At 40.9% G+C, this 18,200-nt stretch overlaps 1 protein-coding gene across 3 annotated transcripts in view; it reads left to right on the top strand.

The window, feature by feature from the left end:
• RCOR3 (REST corepressor 3) overlaps positions 1 to 13,232 on the top strand; it is a 36,577-nt gene extending 23,345 nt beyond the window's left edge. For 2 of the 3 annotated variants that reach the window (XM_045009889.1, XM_045009890.1), the window contains 5 exons: positions 131 to 349; positions 1,985 to 2,062; positions 2,770 to 2,827; positions 11,957 to 12,198; positions 12,593 to 13,232. In XM_045009889.1, coding sequence (XP_044865824.1) covers positions 131 to 349; positions 1,985 to 2,062; positions 2,770 to 2,827; positions 11,957 to 12,198; positions 12,593 to 12,931 — 936 coding nt within the window. In that variant the 3' untranslated portion in view covers positions 12,932 to 13,232. Of the gene's footprint in view, positions 1 to 130; positions 350 to 1,984; positions 2,063 to 2,769; positions 2,828 to 3,395; positions 3,968 to 11,956; positions 12,199 to 12,592 lie in introns of those variants that run through there. The other variant, XM_045009891.1, reaches the window with a different exon arrangement.
• The last annotated feature ends 4,968 nt before the right edge of the window (positions 13,233 to 18,200 follow it).

Here is an 18,200-nt window from a genome sequence, read left to right as displayed (position 1 = left end):
TTTACTGGCCTTTTCGAGTAGCTGTAGAAATGACCTAGTTTTCTCTTTTGTGTAAGCTGTTTGTAAAATATGCTTGCATGGTATTCAAAAGCTGTGTACTTTAATCACCTACCTCTTCTAACTTTTTAAGGGCAATAATGAACAACCTGTTCAGACCAGTAAAATAGGGCTGGGTAGAAGAGAGTATCAGAGTTTACAGCATCGCCATCACTCGCAGCGTTCTAAATGTCGTCCGCCTAAGGGCATGTATCTGACCCAGGAAGATGTGGTAGCAGTTTCCTGTAGCCCCAATGCAGCCAACACAATTCTTAGACAGCTGGACATGGAGCTAATCTCATTGAAGCGCCAGGTACTTTGGGTCATCTGTCTTGTTTTGTTTGCTGTGAATTCCTGAGACTGTGTATTCTCCTAATCCAGTGGTTCTCCACCTATTTACCATTGCGGGCTGCATATGCAGCTCTCTGTGTTATGTGGGCCACATCCACACTAATATATTATCAGTTTGTCCCTGAGGATGTCACATGGGCCACAGCTATGTGCTGAATGGGCCACAGGTTGAGAATCATTGTCCTAATCCCTCTATGGGGTTTCTGAAATCATGTATCAGTTACTTCAACACAAGTGTCTTGTTAAATTGATTGTTCCTATACTTGTTAATTCTACACTGATAACAGGTTGGAAGTTAGAAAATAGCCTGTTCTGTTTTAATGCTACCCTTGTCCACTATTGAGGATATAATTTTGTGGGACTACCTCTTTCTAAAAACACATGTACATTTAATTCTTGTCAAGGGGTAATCCTCCCAACAGCTTCTTAATTTCTATGTTGGAGGGAAATAGAATCTTATTGTATTTTAACATCTTATCTGAGTTTAAACTGAATAAAATCTAATAGGGGGTAGAAGTGATCTGTTTATTTATCGTATATTATAACTTTTTTAGTGTGTGTGTAAGATGGGGGAATCCTCAAAACATTGGAAAAATCATGGCTCAAGATACATTTCTGTTTAAAATGCTGGAAGGGTGCAGCTCTTTCTTTTGCCTAGACTGAGTGCAGCAGAGTTTATCTCCATACTCAATGCCTTCCCATGCATTCAAGCCCTTGTATGCTGTCAAACCAGCCATGCAAATCCATTTTCTTATATACACCGCTACCTTGATATAATGCCACCTGATATAACGCGGTAAAGCAGTGCTCGGGGGGTGGGGCAGGACTGCGCACTCTGGTGGATCAAAGCAAGTTCAATATAACACGGTTTCACCTATAACCTGGTAAGATTTTTTTTGCTTCCAAGGACAGCGTTCTATCAAGGTAGAGGTGTATGTGTTCATCTGTGCATTGCGTCAGCACATTTTAATTGGTTAATAGTGATGTGCAAGTGTGAGTTAGAAAGTACACCTTTGTAAACAAAAATTAATCTCTAACTTTAATGTGTCAAAATAATTCCAAAATAAACTATATCAGGAGATCATAACCTGAAGCTAACAAAACCGGTAAAAAGCAGTCTGCAACAAGAAAGTAACTAGAAATATCTCATCACTTTTTAGAGTTCTGTTGGGGAAGGAGAGAACCTAGTCTTCTGAGAAACAACTTATGTATAGAATTTCTCTCACTCCATAAAAGTGTAAGAGCAGCAAATGAAAAGATGTTTGTAGAATCCTGAAATATTTCTTACTCTATACAGACATGCAATTTTGTGAAAGTTAGCTTTTATCTTCCTCCTGGTTTGTCATAATCCTGGTGCACAAATTTTAACCAGCCTTTCAAAGAACGCTGTCTTAGTCGTCTCTCTCTCATTCACTCTCCAGGGTAAAATATGATTTGTCTGTGAAGCAGACAAAAGTTAAAAGTAGAGAAGCATTAAACCATAATGTTTACTTCTGTAATTTAAGAGGCATACTTGTAGCAATCCTAGTGGAACTGTTTGTATGAATTGATCAGCTTTCTTTGTGGAGCTGATTAACTTTTTTTGTTTTTAATCAAGGTTCAAAATGCTAAGCAAGTAAACAGTGCACTGAAACAAAAAATGGAAGGTGGAATTGAAGAATTCAAACCTCCTGAGGTAAATTAATATAATGTGCTAGAATGTGCGGCATTGCTCTTGGATTGGCGGGAAGATACATTAAAGTATAGTTTGAGTCATTTGCTGCTGCACAGTGTTTGTGTTTCAGAGAACCAACATATTTACCATTGCATGAATTTCAGTGTTCCATTCATGCAATGGTAAATATGTTGGTTCTCTGGAGGAAGTGAGCAAAATATGCTTTTCTCAATCTTTTAAATGGGAGGTAAGTGGGAGTGGGTAGAGGGACAATAGAAGCAGTGAGGTTAGCATGATTATACATGAAGTTAGGGAGCTAGATCATGTGCCATTACAAACCAGCTTTTCTGGTGAAACTGTCAGCTAATTAATTTCTACTTTCACCAGCATGTCATAAGCATTGGGGTGGGGTTTTTTGTTTTTTCAATTACTGAAGCTACTCTTTTAATGGTGAGCATATTGATTGAAAATGCAAAATTTAGAAATTATTTTCTAATAATACAACTTAGTATTAAACAGTAAACTAACAAAATGTTTTTACCTTCATGAAGATGATTATTACTCTGTGACAATTGAGTCTTTGCAATTGAGTCTTACTGCAAACAGGGAAAACTATCAAAGAAATTCAGGCATTAAAATATGTTTTTATAATGACTTTCAGATACTTTACAGTGTGTTTTGGAATGTGCTTTAATGACCTTAGTGTGCAATTTCTCTAATTTTAATAGTTGAATCAGAAAATCAATGCCCGTTGGACTACAGAGGAGCAGCTTCTTGCAGTACAAGGTATGTTACAAAAAAGTAGTAATGACTTATAACTATTAAAAATCTTGTGACCTGCAGATTTCTTCAAAATTGGGCCTGTGCCCTTTTCCTGCTTTATGTATAAAGAACACCAGAGAAAATGCTTTGTTTTCCTTTAAGGTAGCTGGGGAGGGAGATTGCTCTTCCCCCCCCCCCCCCTTAGAAATGTTGGGAATGTAAAGTCTCTGGCTTTGTTGGAAGACCAATGGAACACACATGATTTTTGTTCTTGTTGTAAGCTCTTTCTTTAATTGAAGGGGTCTGAGTGGTATATACTCTACATTGAGTAGATTCAGAGTTTAGTCATTGAAGTTAAATGGGTGTTAATTTTTTTTTAAAGCCCACTGGTGTTCTAAGCAGTCTGACTAAAAATCCCTTTTCTTAATATATAAATTACACCATCACAAGTCACTAACTCTTCTTCCTGGTCTTCTAGACTAAACAGACGTGAAACAAAGTAGGAAACAAGTAGGGAAAAATATTTTTCGGTCTGCCTTTAAACATCCAAAAAGAAGCAAAAAGGCAGAAGCCCAATTTCTTTCGTTTGCAGGTCACCTTTAACTAGGCATGAAGAGACAAGATACAGTCTTCCCATCCAACATCCTGCTGTGAAAGTTTGAGGCTGGAGACAGATGCTGTACTAACACATTTTCTTAGTGGCTAGCAGTGCACTTTACCAACAGGATATTGGGTACAGTTAACATGCAATAATCTCTTTATCTAATGAAAACTCTCAGATTGTTATCTTGTTAAAACAGTGCACTGCACAGTCCAGAAAAAGCATTCAGATGGAAATATAAGCATAAAAATGAAACGCAGTGTATAAACTTCAAAGTGTGATAAGTTGCATCTCTTGTTTTTTCTGATACTATTCATCAGCTCAATATTACTTCAGTGAAGTAATTGAGCTAGTTCTCTACATCAGTGGTTCTCAAACTTTTTTTTTCCCCCACGGACCACTTGAAAATTGCTGAGGGTCTCAGTGGACCACTTAATGATTTTTCCAAATGTTGTTTGTACCGTTAGCTAACTGTTGTAAAGCGCTTTGGATAAAAGTGCTATATTACAAAAACCCCTTAATAATTGTTTTTTGTTCTGCAAATAAAAGCACACAATTCATATTTTAATATCAGTAGTCTTACCTTTCTAATGCGATGAATGTTCTCTCCCCTGCTGCGGCAGCCCCCTGGCTGGGAAGGATGGGGGTCTCCCCTGCTGCGGCAGCGACTGAGCTGGAGCTGTGAAGGAGGGGGGGATCTCTCCCCAGCAGCTGCAGCCCTGGAGCTGGGGAAAGTCACCTCTCTCTGGCCTGCATGTCCCAAATTCCCTCCACCCCGTCTTCTCACCCTACTGCCCCTTCCCACATCCCTTCTACTCCCCCCAAGGCCACCAGCTTGCCTTACATTTGCGTCCTCTCCAGAGTCCAGGCACCTAATTAGTGGAGCCACACCTGCATGGCTCCACTAATTAGGTGGGTGGCCCGTCATTTTTTTTATGTGCTGCGGCCCAGGCGTGCACCTTAGAGGGAACTATCCATGGACCACCTTAATGGAAGTGGTCCGCAGACCACAGGTTGAGAACCTCTGCTTTACGTTGTTTACTGGCTTTAAAATAATGCTTAGACTAATTAGTATAACTTGCCTCATGTTTTGTTAGAATATCCTAATGTATAAGTTACTGAATATTCAGTATTTGATAACTTTTAGTATTCTGACTCTACTTAAAAGTTAGGATTCTTTCAAAAGTTGAATGGTCTTTATTTCGTTTATACGCGACCAGTAAACTGTTATAGTGCTTTCTAGTACAGAATTGGTTATTTTGAGTAAGTCCTCGTATTTTTTTGGTGAACATAGTTTTGAAATGGCTGAGAAAAAACACAGCTTTGTTCATGTTCAGTCATTTTTCATACAATTTGGTCTGCAAAAACCTAAACGACTGTTTGCAAGTACAGAACCCATTACATTTGATGGAGCATGATGGGGGCATGACACTAACTTTCTGAAATCAAATTGCTGCAAGTACATAAACTACTAGACCTATTCCATGCTTAGGAAATATGACCCAAATAAGATCACTGCAAACTCTTTCTGAATGTTTGACTCTGTATATTGCAGTGGTCCTCAAACTGTGGGGCATGCACCTTAGGGGGGGCATGGAGGAACATTTGGGGTGGGGGTGGGGCATGTGGCAGGGCCCAGGCTAGCTCTTATGGGGGACGAGGAGGGAGCGCCACCCAGCCCTGCCCCAGATGCAGCTGAGTGCCCATCTGCAGGCCCTCTCACCCCTATTCCCAGTTCTACTCCCAGCTCTGCTGTCAGCCCAAGCTCCATGCCGAGACAGCTGTACAGTAATGGAGTGGGATGCAGAAAGATTCCATTACTGGTCGGGGGGGCATGACGGGAAGAGATAAGGCACCACGGCATATTGGCTCTGGGACTACTGGGGGAATTCTGTGCAAGAGCAGAATTCATGTCCCCTGCACATTTTACTCTTCCCTGCAGAATAATTGATTCACGCACCCCTTCCAGGCAGTGGTCCTGAACAGGCCGTCTGATTTGGGCATCAGGAGCAGCCAGGGAAGATGTAAATCACCACCTCAGGGAGTGGGACTGGGCATGTGTACAAGACTCTGTCCCTCTTGCTTGCTATCGCGATGTGCCTGGAGCCAGAAGGGGGCAGGCCTGGGGACACCTGGCTGGTAGCTTCTACCATGCGCCAGACTCCAGCCGCTAGTCCTGCGGGGCGACAAGACTTATTCTTCCCCTGCACCGGCTGCTCCTGGGGCCAGGTCCAACCCAGCCCCAGGAACCTCCCCCGACTGCAGGAAGCTCCACACATGCACCCCACCCCCTGCTTCTTGCCCCCATTGCTCCCCAGCTGCGGGGGAAGAGGTCACTGTACAGCAAGCTGCTCCCCCATCCTCCCAACCCCCATGCCTCTAGACCCTCCACTCACCCTGCCAAGCCCCATCCCACTGAGCTGCACCCAGACTCCCACCCCACCAGCCCCCCTTCACCTGGATCCCTCTGCTGAGTCCCATTTCCCCTGCACCTTGATCTTCCAACGAACCCCTGTGCATCCAAATCCCCCCACACACACACAATTGGACTTGGACCTCCCACCAAGCCGCCCACACCCAAATTGCCCCACACAGAACCCGCTCACCCCACACCTGGATCCTCCCACACTAAGCCCCTCCACACTTGGAGCCTGCTGGGATGAGTCTGCTTGCCCCACACCTGGATCAGGTGGCAGGGCTGGGCTTGCATGTGAGACTCTGTCCCTCTTGTTTGCTATTGGCATGAAGGGGTAGGGTCCCAGGGTGTTTCTGGGTCAGGCCTTGCCCTTGCGCTGTGTCAGGGTCGGGTGCAGTCTCACTGCCGACTCTGTGTCCCAAAGGGGGCAGGGGGCTGCAGAGTGATCCCCCACCTCTGTGCAGCCAGTGGCCTGCGCTCCCTGCTGCATGCTGGAACCTCCACTCCCATTGCCCTTCTAATCTATTGTCTGCAACAATTTCAGTTCTAGTCCCGTGACTGTACAGTGATATGCTGAGTACTACATAGCCATGCCATTCACTAAGGCCCCAATCTGGCAAAGCGTTAGTTTTAATGGGGATACTCAGGTGCTGAACTCTAGGCACACATTTAAGTGCTGTGCCAGATCATGGCTTAACTTCACTCCTAAGGATGTGCTGCCTTTTAGGGTATGTCCGCACAGCAAAGAAAAGCGCCCCACTGGCCCATGCCAGCCAACTCGGGCTCATGGGGCTTGGGTGCTGGGCTGTTTCACTGCTGTCTAGACTTCTGGACTGGGGCTAGAGCTTCTACTTTTTGAGCTTCATTTTATAAGACTAGGCAAATTATCAAGCTTAATCAGTCTCCTGGGTGGAGAGGTGGAAAGCTTTAGGAAATAACTTAAGGTAGTGTTTGAAACTTGAAAGGTAATGAGTAGTCTGTGCACCAGTTCACCATTATATGACCTAGAAAGCTGATAGTCTCTTTCAAGATAAATGTGTGCTTTGTCAGTATGTTAGGTGTTCTCTGTCTTCCAATGAAGATTTTAGAGTGCTGTACTGAAGTCTTGTAACACTATTGGATATTTACTAGTATGCTAAAAGGAATCTGAAAGGAACCTGAACCTCAGTGGTCAAATGAGAGAAATGCATTTCGTATTGTTATCCTTTTGTTCACTTAATGAATTCTGCAAATTGGTAAATAAGTCACAATGGGTCTTCTAATCATCTGTGTGAGTTAGGGCTAATCTGTACTAGAAGCACTACGTCTGCACAGTTGCAGCATGTCTGATCAAGATGCTCTATGCCGACAGGGGAGAGTTCTCCCTTCGGCATAATAAATCCACCTCCGCAAGAGGCGGTAGCTATATTGGTGGAGAATCTCTCCCACTGACATAGACTCTAAGGTCAGAAGGGACCATTATGATCATCTAGTCTGACCTCCTGCACAATGCGGGCCACAGAATCTCACCCACCCACTCCTGTAACAAACCCCTAACCTATGTCTGAGTTATTGAAGTCCTCAGATTGTGGTCTGAAGACCTCAAGCTGCAGAGAATCCTCCAGCAAGTGACCCCTGCCCCATGTTGCAGAGGAAGGCGAAAAACCTCCAGGGCCTCTGCCGATCTGCCCTGGAGGAAAATTTCTTCCCGACCCCAAATATGGCGATCAGTTAAACCCTGAGCATGTGGGCAAGACTCACCAGCCAGCACCCAGGAAAGAATTCTCTATAGTAACTCAGATCCCAACCCATCTAACGTCCCATCACAGACCACTGGGCATACTTACCTGCTGATAATCAAAGATCAGTTGCTAAATTAATTGCCAAAATTAGGCTATCCCATCATACCATCCCCTCCATAAACTTATCAAGCTTAGTCTTAAAGCCAGATATATCTTTTGCCCCCACTACTCCCCTTGGAAGGCTGTTCCAGAACTTCACTTCTCTAATGGTTAGATACCTTCGTCTAATTTCAAGTCTAAACTTCCTAGTGTCCAGTTTATATCTGTTTGTTCTTGTGTCCACATTGGTACTAAGCTTAAATAATTCCTCTCCCTCCCTGATATTTATCCTTCTGATATATTTATAAAGAACAATCGTATCCCCCCTCAACCTTCTTTTGGTTAGGCTAAACAAGCTGAGCTCTTTGAGTCTCCTTTCATAAGACAGGTTTTCCATTCCTCGGATCATCCTAGTAGCCCGTCTCTGAACCTGTTCCAGTTTGAATTCATCCTTCTTAAACATGGGAGACCAGAACTGCACACAGTATTCCAGATGAGGTCTCACCAGTGCCTTATATAACGGTACTAACACCTCCTTCTTTGCTGGAAACACCTCGCCTGATGCATCCTAAAACTGCATTAGCTTTTTTAACGGCCATATCACATTGGCAACTCATAGTCATCCTGTGATCAACCAATACTCCGAGGTCCTTCTCCTCCTCTGTTACTTCCAACTGATGTGTCCCCAGTTTATAACTAAAATTCTTGTTATTAATTCCTAAATGCATGACCTTGCACTTTTCACTATTAAATTTCATCCTATTATTATTCCAGTTTACAAGGTCATCCAGATCTTCCTGTAGGATATCCCGGTCCTTCTCTGTGTTAGCAATACCTCCCACCTTTGTGTCATCCGCAAACTTTATTAGCACATTCCCACTTTTTGTGCCAAGGTTAGTAATAAAAAGGTTAAATAAGATTGGTCCCAAAACTGATCCCTGAGGAACTCCACTAGTAACCTCCTCCCAGCCTGACAGTTGACCTTTCAGTACGACCCGTTGTAGTCTCCCCTTTAACCAGTTCCTTATTCACCTTTCAATTTTCATATTGATCCCCATCTTTTCCAATTTAATAATTCCCTATGTGGAACCGTGTCAAATGCCTTACTGAAATCGAGGAAAATTAGATCCACTGCATTTCCTTTGTCTAAAAAAATCTGTTACCTTCTCAAAGAAGGAGATCAGGTTGGTTTGGCACGTTCTACCTTTTGTAAAACTATGTTGTATTTTGTTCCAATTATCTTTGACCTCAATGTCCTTAACTACTTTCTCCTTCAAAAATTTTTCCAAGACTTTACATACTACAGATGTCAAACTGACAGGCCTATAGTTATTCGGATCACCTTTTTTCCCTTTCTTAAAAATAGGAACTATGTTAGCAATTCTCCAGTCGTACGGTGCAACCCCTAAGTTTACTGATTCATTAAAAATTCTTTCTAATGGGCTTGCAATTTCATGAGCCAGTTCCTTTAATATTCTTGGATGAAGATTATCTGGGCCCTCCAATTTTGTCCCATTAAGCTGTTCGAGTTTGGCTTCTACTTCAGAAGCTCCTCATTAGCCTTATTAAAGACTGAGGCAAAGTATTTATTTAGATATTGGGCCATGCCTAGATTATCCTTAACCTCCACTCCATCCTCAGTGTTTAGCGGTCCTACTTCTTCTTTCTTTGTTTTCTTCTTATTTATATGGCTATAGAAACTTTTACTATTGGTTTTAATTCCCTTTGCAAGGTCCAACGCTACATGGCTTTTAGCCTTTCTCACTTCATCCCTGTATGTTCTGACCTCAGTAAGGTAGCTTTCCTTGCTAATCCCTCCCATCTTCCACTCCTTGTAGGCTTTCTGCTTTTTCTTAATCACCTCTCTGAGATGCTTGCTCATCCAGCTTGGTCTACAACTCCTGCCTATGATTTTTTTCCCCTTTCTTGGGATGCAGGCTTCTGATAGTTTTTGCAACTTTGACTTGAAGTAATTCCAGGCCTCCTCCGTCTTTAGATCCACAAGTTCTTCAGTCCGATCCACTTCCATAGCACTGTCCACACTGGTGCTTAAGTAGGTGTAACTTATGTTGCTCAGGAGGGTGGCGTATTCACACCCCTGAGCGATGTAAGTTATGCTGAAGTAAGTGGTAGTGTGGACCTGGCCTTAGTGAAGCTCTCCTGTTATGCCCTGTCTATTATGACAGGTAAAAGACTGAGTACTGGAGGGAGCATACTTTGAAAAGGTGTAGCTATATATCACTCTTTCTCATCTCCTGCCATTGTCAGTGCACAGAGCAAATGGTTGTCTCTCTTGCCCAGACTTACCCTCTTTAGAAACACTACTGCTCCCTCTTGCACACTGTGACTCCCTGCATCCAGATCTCTCTTCTCTTCTCCTCCTCCTCCTCTCCCCCTCCCCCCCCCCCCCGCAGATCTCTATGTGGGGAGCAGGAGCTTACTAGTACATATGTGCAGAACCAGCCATAATTTTATTTGACCCTTAATGGCTAAAACTGAAGCTTCAACTTAGCTTCAACTGTAGTTAAACTACTTATTGGTACTGACTTTTCTTTTGTACATTCACTGCAGCGAACAAGACACTGCATATTAGAAGCACTTATTCAAAAAGAAAAGTAGAAAGAGCAAAGTTATATCATTTTTTTATCAAGTTACTAAGAGCATATATTTCAGATTTTCTAAATTGAATCTCTCCTTCTGTATCCTTTACTTCACCTTTCTGAAATAAGACATTACATCTGGCATATAATTTTCTGCTATTGGGGGAGAAAATGCATGTCCTTTAAGTACTATAATGGATTCTGAATGGGTAAAGTCATCAGCAATTTTCCACATTACATAAGTCAAATCTTATTTTGCTCATGACATGAAAGGTTCCCTAGCAGAAAGCAAAAATCATATAACTGTCTCCAGTTTATGGATTACTGCAGAGTAATTTTTATCCCAGACTATAAAATACAAGCAGGTCTGTCTCTGGAGGCTGAAAGCTACAAAACTCTTGGACTCTTTGGGTATCAAAAATACCATTTTTAGTACAGTAGCTAAAAGCAAAGCTCCAGAGTGCAGGAGAACATGAGGATTTTCCCCTTGAGAACAGGAAAGAGGAGAAACTTCAGGGTTACCATTAATGTATTAAAAGGAGAGAGACTCAAATATCTTTGTTTTTAAGAAAATGGAAACTGAATTGAGGGAGAACTGGTAAACTTCAATATGTCACTTTGAGATGACCTGATTCAGGTATTTAAAATGCATGTATTTTGTTTATTTGATCGACCATTCCTTGATAACTGACATCAAGGTTACAGATAGAATTTTTCAGTGTTAGTATATTGTGTTGGGAGAGAGAAGCACACAGAGCCAGCCTTAATGTATTTGAATGGGCAAGTAATTTTTTTCCACAAAATCGGGTATAACTGACTTTTTTTATGCCAAAAGCAGTTTTAGGATTTTGGGGAGGATGAGAAATAAGTTGAGGCACTCCCAAATCAAACTGACTGATATAAAAATGAATGAAAGGGAGAAGAGTTGAACTATTCATAGACTCCCACTACGGGAGAATTGGGTCTCAGCTGCTTTTGCTGAGAGCTATTTTGCCAACACTTTTTTTTTTTTTTTTAGGGCAGTTGTTCCAAATAAGCCCAGTGAATATCTGCCAATTTGTCCTATATTCAGAGGGCTGTTCCCCCATTTCATAAATAGCTAAATGACAGGCTATTAGCCTGTTCCCCTTAGGGCACAAAGGAAGTGTCAGAAGCAGGATTAGAATTCTAGTGTCCTGGCTCTGCCTTGTGCTGAGTCAGTAGACTCATGCTATTGAACTCTGCTGCTCCTTTCAGTCAGATGCCACATGGGTTCTTGGGAAAAGCGCTAGCTTAGCATGCAGCTAGCTGCGGGAAGCCTACAAAGAAGACTTGTAACCATCAGTTGAAGGTCAGAGAGTACTGTTCTCTCCCCCTCCAAAATATGAAATGATCTATTTCACACATCAGAGACCAGCCCTGTGTGGCTGTAGAGAGGGCCCTATCAATTACCAGGATCTTTAGAAAAATCAGTGACAAACCCTAACCCTAGTGAATAATTTCCTTGCAAAGATAGCCTTGAAAGAATAAGAGTCAGTGTGTCTTCTGGGAATTTTTTTGGTTGGTTTGTTTATTTATTCTAAATGGAAGCTACAGTCTACCTTCTAATGGAGAGGTCCTTAAAATTAAAGTGAGCCCTTAGCTATAGGCCCAAAAAGCCATATTTGTATACATACTTCACAAATAGCTGTGCTTGACTGATCCTTCACAGGTGTATTATTTACTTTTGCCTTTCAGGTGTACGCAAATATGGTAAAGATTTTCAAGCTATTGCAGATGTAATTGGCAACAAGACTGTTGGCCAAGTGAAGAACTTCTTTGTAAACTACAGGCGTCGGTTTAACTTAGAGGAGGTGTTGCAGGAATGGGAAGCTGAACAAGGAACCCTGGCTTCTAATGGTGATGCTTCTACTTTAGGGGAGGACACAAAAAATACTTCTAATGTGCCATCAGGAAAGAGCACTGATGAAGAAGATGAGGTGTGTTTTGTGTATCACTTACTAGTAAGCATGAGTTGAGGAATAGCACTTAATTCAGTGAAATATAATATAAGGTTAATCTGTGATACACTAGTGTACTTAAAGGCCTGATTTTGATCTTATAAGCTTCATTGGGAACAGGATTGGGCCTCTAATAGTGAATTTCTTATGACTGTATTTAATGTAAAAAAAAAAAAAAAAAAAGTAGATTTTCATCAATATTCTATTTTTAGTTCCACTATTCAGCAGTTTAGAAATTAAAATGCTCAGTAACTTTTGTTTTTTCAATGTCAAAAAAAGCTTGTGCTTTCTATATAGTGGACACTGGCAACCCAAACTGCATTTTGTTCTGGACAGGATGGCTCTCTTTACATAACATTTTGTCTTTGTGTAGGGACAAGCCACGCAGATCACTCAGTGTTTAGGCCCTTCGCCTCCTGCACAGGCATCTGCTCCAGCAACCCCTGTAGCAACTTTGAACCAGCCTCCTCCGTTACTTCGTCCAACGCTTCCAGCTGCTCCTGCTCTCCATCGTCAGCCTCCACCACTTCAGCAACAGGCTCGATTTATTCAGCCAAGACCAACCCTAAACCAGCCCCCACCACCACTCATCCGCCCAGCTAATTCTATGCCTCCTCGTCTAAATCCAAGGCCGGTATTATCCACAGTCAGTGGCCAACAGCCACCCTCACTTATTGGAATTCAGACAGAATCACAGTCCACTCTGCACTAAAGAAGTGAAATAGGTCAGAACTATCGTAACTCCTTCGATTAAAATTTTATCAATGTCCACTTTTCTCAAATAATGAAGGGGAGAAAAGAGCAAGCCTTCCAAGGGATTGTGAAGCAGTTTTACACAGAGAAGCAAGCTAATAATCTTAGCAGTGGAACCACGTGAATGACTATCTATATAAAAGAATCTTCTGTGCAGAAGACTTGTACAGCAAAACAATGCCTACAGTTCAGCCCTTATCCATATGAATAACTGTCGAAGGAAGCTAATCTCTTAAGCAAATAAATGTTCTGTGCACCAAGATTTTGTTTAACTAATTTTTTTTTACTCTATTTATTTTATTAAAGTTCTTTATATTGAAACATCTTAGTACAGGAATGCAAAGAGTCTGGCAGATTTAGGAACTGTGACAACTCCTTAACTGACAGTAGAAATTAATGGGGGGGATTATTTTTTTTGTTTTCCTATGTTAGGAGTGCAAGAATTAATAGTTTGCAGTTCAGATATACAATAGAAGTATTTCATGCACTTTTAAACTATAGACTTTTTTATAGCTTTCTCAAAACAGACTTTACTTTCTTTTTAAAAAGATACTTTCTCATTAAATACTCCTTTTGAAAGAGTAATCCGAAGATCTGCTCAGCTATTGTACCAAACGTGTTAAATCTAGCAGTGTGTGTTCAAATCATATAAACCCTCTGATACCAGGCATCTGATTTCCTAGTGCAAAATTGTAGGAAGTGGATGTGCCAGCAACTTCCAGGTCCAAGGAGATGATGAAAAATACCAGTAATGACCACTGTTGTAATGTGGCTACTCCGCTTATTACACTTACAGCTGAAGTACAGTGGTTTTTAATCCCTTTGTAAATGGTCATATCTAGAGTTACATACTCTGTATTATTGCTCTTTACCTAAAGCTTTAACTAAAATACTGGTAATGCCAATTAGCAGGGAATGTGTCCTCAAATGTTGTGACGGTAGGACTATGTGAAACAACCTTATTTCAGAGAAGGCTAAATGGTTATCTGAGCTTTCCCTTCCCCCATCTGGGTTTGGTTTTTTTATTTGTATTAAATCAAATACAAAACAATTAAATAGTAATGCAGGTCTGCATTTGGTGTTTATTGATCCTTCTAAAAATTTTTGGTTAGGCGTGTTGGGACTTTACTGGAGAAACTAAATTATCCCAATTATCTGAAATTATAATTTGCGTCTTTAGTGACAAAAAGGTAAAATGTGAAGTTGTTAGTTTGTCAGCTCTCCTAAAAAACCTAGGCCAGAAACTTGGGTAAGGAAGTGTTTAAAGTTACTGTTTGTTTGGGAGCCAGTGTGGACTGGGTCAAGCTATGGAAAAGTGTTTGCTTTTAAACACTGTGTCCTGCACCCATATTGACCACCACACTGTTCTAGAAGCTCTTTTAGCTGGAACAGTGTTTGAATATTTTAAGTATAATTCCATAACTCTCTGTTCTTGGCTTAACACAGACTGGGCCTTAAAAATAAACTGGATCTTTAGTTTGAAATTGGAATTTACAATCCTCAGTCTCCTACAAATTTAGTGGTTCAACTGTCCTGATGTTTTATGGTTTAACAGTTTTGCTGAAATCTTGTATCTGTGCAAAGGGAAGTTCTTGTAGAAGCCTTTTACCTACTACATTTGTAAGTTAAATATTAAAATCAGACATCTAGCCTTAATTGTGGTTATGGTGTCAACCCTACATAAAAACATTTTCTAGAAATGGTAAACTTAGGAGACTTTGTTTTTTGAAACATCTGTCTCTGCTAATGTTCTTAGCTCTGAGTACAAAAGTCCCTTTTGAGGGTTTTTTCACACCAAAATTAGATTCCCAGCCACCACATGGACATTAGATAGTGGTTGTTCCAGAAAGAAAAGCAGCATTGTAAAACAAACTATGAAGAGTTCTTTGTGATCGTTGGAACTTTTTGTTTGGGGGGTCAAAAGGGCCCCTCAAACAACTACATGAAGTCTGGTTGACCTCCAGTCTTTTAGGCTGACAAGAACCCTGTCTTGTGCATTTTGACATAACTGTTTAAATAAATATCTAATTTTAATTGTTACCTAAGTAGAATGCATCTTTCAGTATTTTTTTAAGTATTGATATCAAGTCTCCCTGGTGTGTGTACTGTACCTTTGCTAATTTTTGTCTTGTCTATTGTCAATAGAATTTCAGTATGCAAAATGTTGGGTGTTGCAGTACAGGTGGACACCACTGACTGCTATCAACTGTTCAGTACATTGTAATTCAATTTAATCCTGTTTAAATATTCTGTACCTAGGCAAAGGTGCTGTATTTGGGGGGCAAGGGTGTAGTGTACTTTAGTTTATGTACACTGTGGCACACAGTAGGGAAACTAGCAGTTGTTGTACTAAACAAATATGTACATAGCTATGTCCTTTTTATTGTGTGCTTTGCAGAATATGTGCATACAGTTTGCACGTCTCGTTTTGGGGTGGGGGGTTGTTTTTTTTAAACGGTGTTTTTGCCTGGAAGAGTGATATGCTTGCTGCTTAATCAAAGGATTAAAGTTTTAAAGGAATCTGTGTCTTCTATTTTTATGTACCTTGTAATGGTCTGAAATTTTAGGGCCCTTATACTGTGATTATCTTCTAAATTCACTTATATTTTTTTAATAATTAGAAATAAAATTATACAATGGTGTTAATTTCAGTGGAGATTTTGTTTTTGCTATACCACTAATCTCCTGGTTTTGTCTTTTTATAGCTAGTTTAGGAAATGAACTCAACTAATTTTCAGGTGGTCTTAATTTTGTCACGTTTAAGAAATATAAAATGATTGCACACTTTTATTAAGTTTGACAGAGAAACTGTATTGTACATTGTTCAGAAACAATATAACTTTACAGCTCTTCTTTTGTACTGTTTATTTTCAGTTCATAAATGTAAACAGCAACTATTCAAAATGAATGGCAAAATTAAAAGTGCAAAGTATGATCTGGACAAAGTGTTTCTAGGTTCAAGAATCTGATTCATAGAAATGGAATATAGAGGCACACAAACTTCCAGTCTTAGTTGTTCAGCTTTAAATGACATAGATTATGAATTGGAACATTACCTTTTGGTACCATAAAGGAAGTGTATGTAGCACTTATAAGACAGTCCCCACTTGGAAGAATTTACAGTCCATATAAAGTAAAACATGGAGCAACTGTTAAGTTATGGGGGAGGCTAGATGGACATAGTGACATTGCAACTGTAAGAGGGACTCTTGGAAAAGTGTGGCTTGCGTATAAAGTTGACTGATATGGGCTTGTGTGTCTTGCCTGCAAAGGAGAGGAAGCAGCTTGAAAGAAGGTGTGGAGCTCAGAGCAAGGAATGAAGGGAGTAATAAGAGGAATAGCTTGTGCTTGCAATAAGGAAGAGACTATAGGAAAGGCAAGGATCTTCAAACTGTGTTAAACTGGAAAGCCAGTGAAGGGATTTGAAGGATTGCTCTGACGTCTTTGTAAAAAATTAATAAAGAGCAAATAGCCCTTTAAAAGAAATCACTAGTGTGCAAAACAAGCATTTTATTATTTTAATGTAAAAATTGGGTAACTTTAGTAAATGTAGTTAGATTACAAATTCTGCAGAGTCACATTGAGACTGAAAGTTGGTAAGAGTAAGCTGAATCCCTCTGGTTTGTGAAAGTAGTTACAGGAGGTCATAATAAAGACACTTGTCTTCAGAGAGCAGGACAGTAAGTGAAGGGTAGTGGACAAACGTAAGCTTCTCAGTACAATATGGTTCTGCTAAAATTTATATGGACTGGTACAAATTAATATGAATCTTGGCTTTTTTAAATGGAGAAAAGAATAGGAAGCCACACTTAAGTGCTTTACAAGGAATTCTATTAAAGATGTTTTTGAAGTGCATGGAAGTTACTTGCACAGCTCTTCGGACACTATCAGAGTTGATGACTAAAATTGAACCTGCCTTTTAAAAAAACAAAAAACATTATTTTCTTCTGTTGTGTTCTCTACTAAATGTTCCTTAAATTAAGGAAGCTTTTGATGGAAGCCCTTTGAAGAGCTTGCTTCCTCAGTACCATTCTCCACCAGCAAGGATGCCTAATTTCAGATTGCTAAAGTCATTTTCAATGTTTTGGATCTTTTTGGATGCCTTAAAACTACTAGGAGATTCAGGGCAATAATTAATTTTGCTACTTCCTTTAGCAGGTAACTCACTTCAGTCTTTGAAAGGGAATCAACTTGGTCTGATGGTGCTTTTCCATTGCTATGTACTATTATCGTGTTGTCTTTCATTCAAATCTGTCAGGGTGTTTAACAAATCTTAAAAGTATGTATGTATGCTGGGTGCACTTCATCACTGAAAAACAGCCACTTCTGGGATAAAAGTGAACATAATCTAAACAGCACATAGCAAAAGTATAGTAGTGGATTTGATTTAATTAGGAAATGCCTCGTGGTGTCATTTCTGCATCATACTGTTTATCAAGACATTTTGTGAAGTGGGTGGGTGTCTGAGGCTTTGGCTACACTTGCATTTCAAAGCGCTGCCGCGGCAGCGCTGCCGCGGCAGCGCTTTGAAGCGCTAAGTGTAATCAAAGCGCCAGCGCTGGGAGAAAACTCTCCCAGCGCTGTCCGTACTCCACTTCCCTGTGGGGAATAACGGACAGCGCTGGGAGCGCGGCTCCCAGCGCTGGGGCTTTGACTACACTGGCACTTTGTAGCGCCGCAATTTGCAGCGCTGCAGAGGGTGTTTTTTCACACCCTGCTGCAGCGCTGCAAATTTGTAAGTGTAGCCAAGCCCTGACTCGGTAGTATACTAGACTGCTTTCTGTATAAAATCAGAGTCGTTACATGCTATTGTTTAGCATTGCTGGTTGTTGTGTTCCATGTACCCAGTTGCATTTTGGAAATGGGTGATATTTTCTACTGGTTACACTTATTTCATAAGATTATTTGGAATTTTGGCTGGTGGCTTTACTGAGTTAACAGGTGTGTAATTTTTACCTGGGCGTAGGACCTCCACGGGACTGTGAATAAAGTTACAATCATATTTAAGCTTTTGCAGAAGCGGGGCCTTAACCAACCCCTACTGATGCAACTGTATAATTTAAGACCATTGTCTTTAGAGCTGAAAGATACGTGCCAGTTATTTCTCACCCGACCCAGCTCTGCCCGACGATGTACAGCATGACCTGTTACCGCACCTGCCGTGTGGGGTGATGCCGGAGGCTCAGCGCGTACAGAGCTCCTTGGCTTTTCCCTGCACCCTCCAGGGC

The sequence above is a fragment of the Mauremys mutica genome, chromosome 3 (genome assembly GCF_020497125.1).
Source record: "Mauremys mutica isolate MM-2020 ecotype Southern chromosome 3, ASM2049712v1, whole genome shotgun sequence".
Classification (NCBI taxonomy): Eukaryota; Metazoa; Chordata; order Testudines; family Geoemydidae; genus Mauremys; species Mauremys mutica.
The sequence above is the reverse complement of the archived record's forward strand: the minus strand, read 5'-3'. Positions and strand labels throughout refer to the sequence as shown.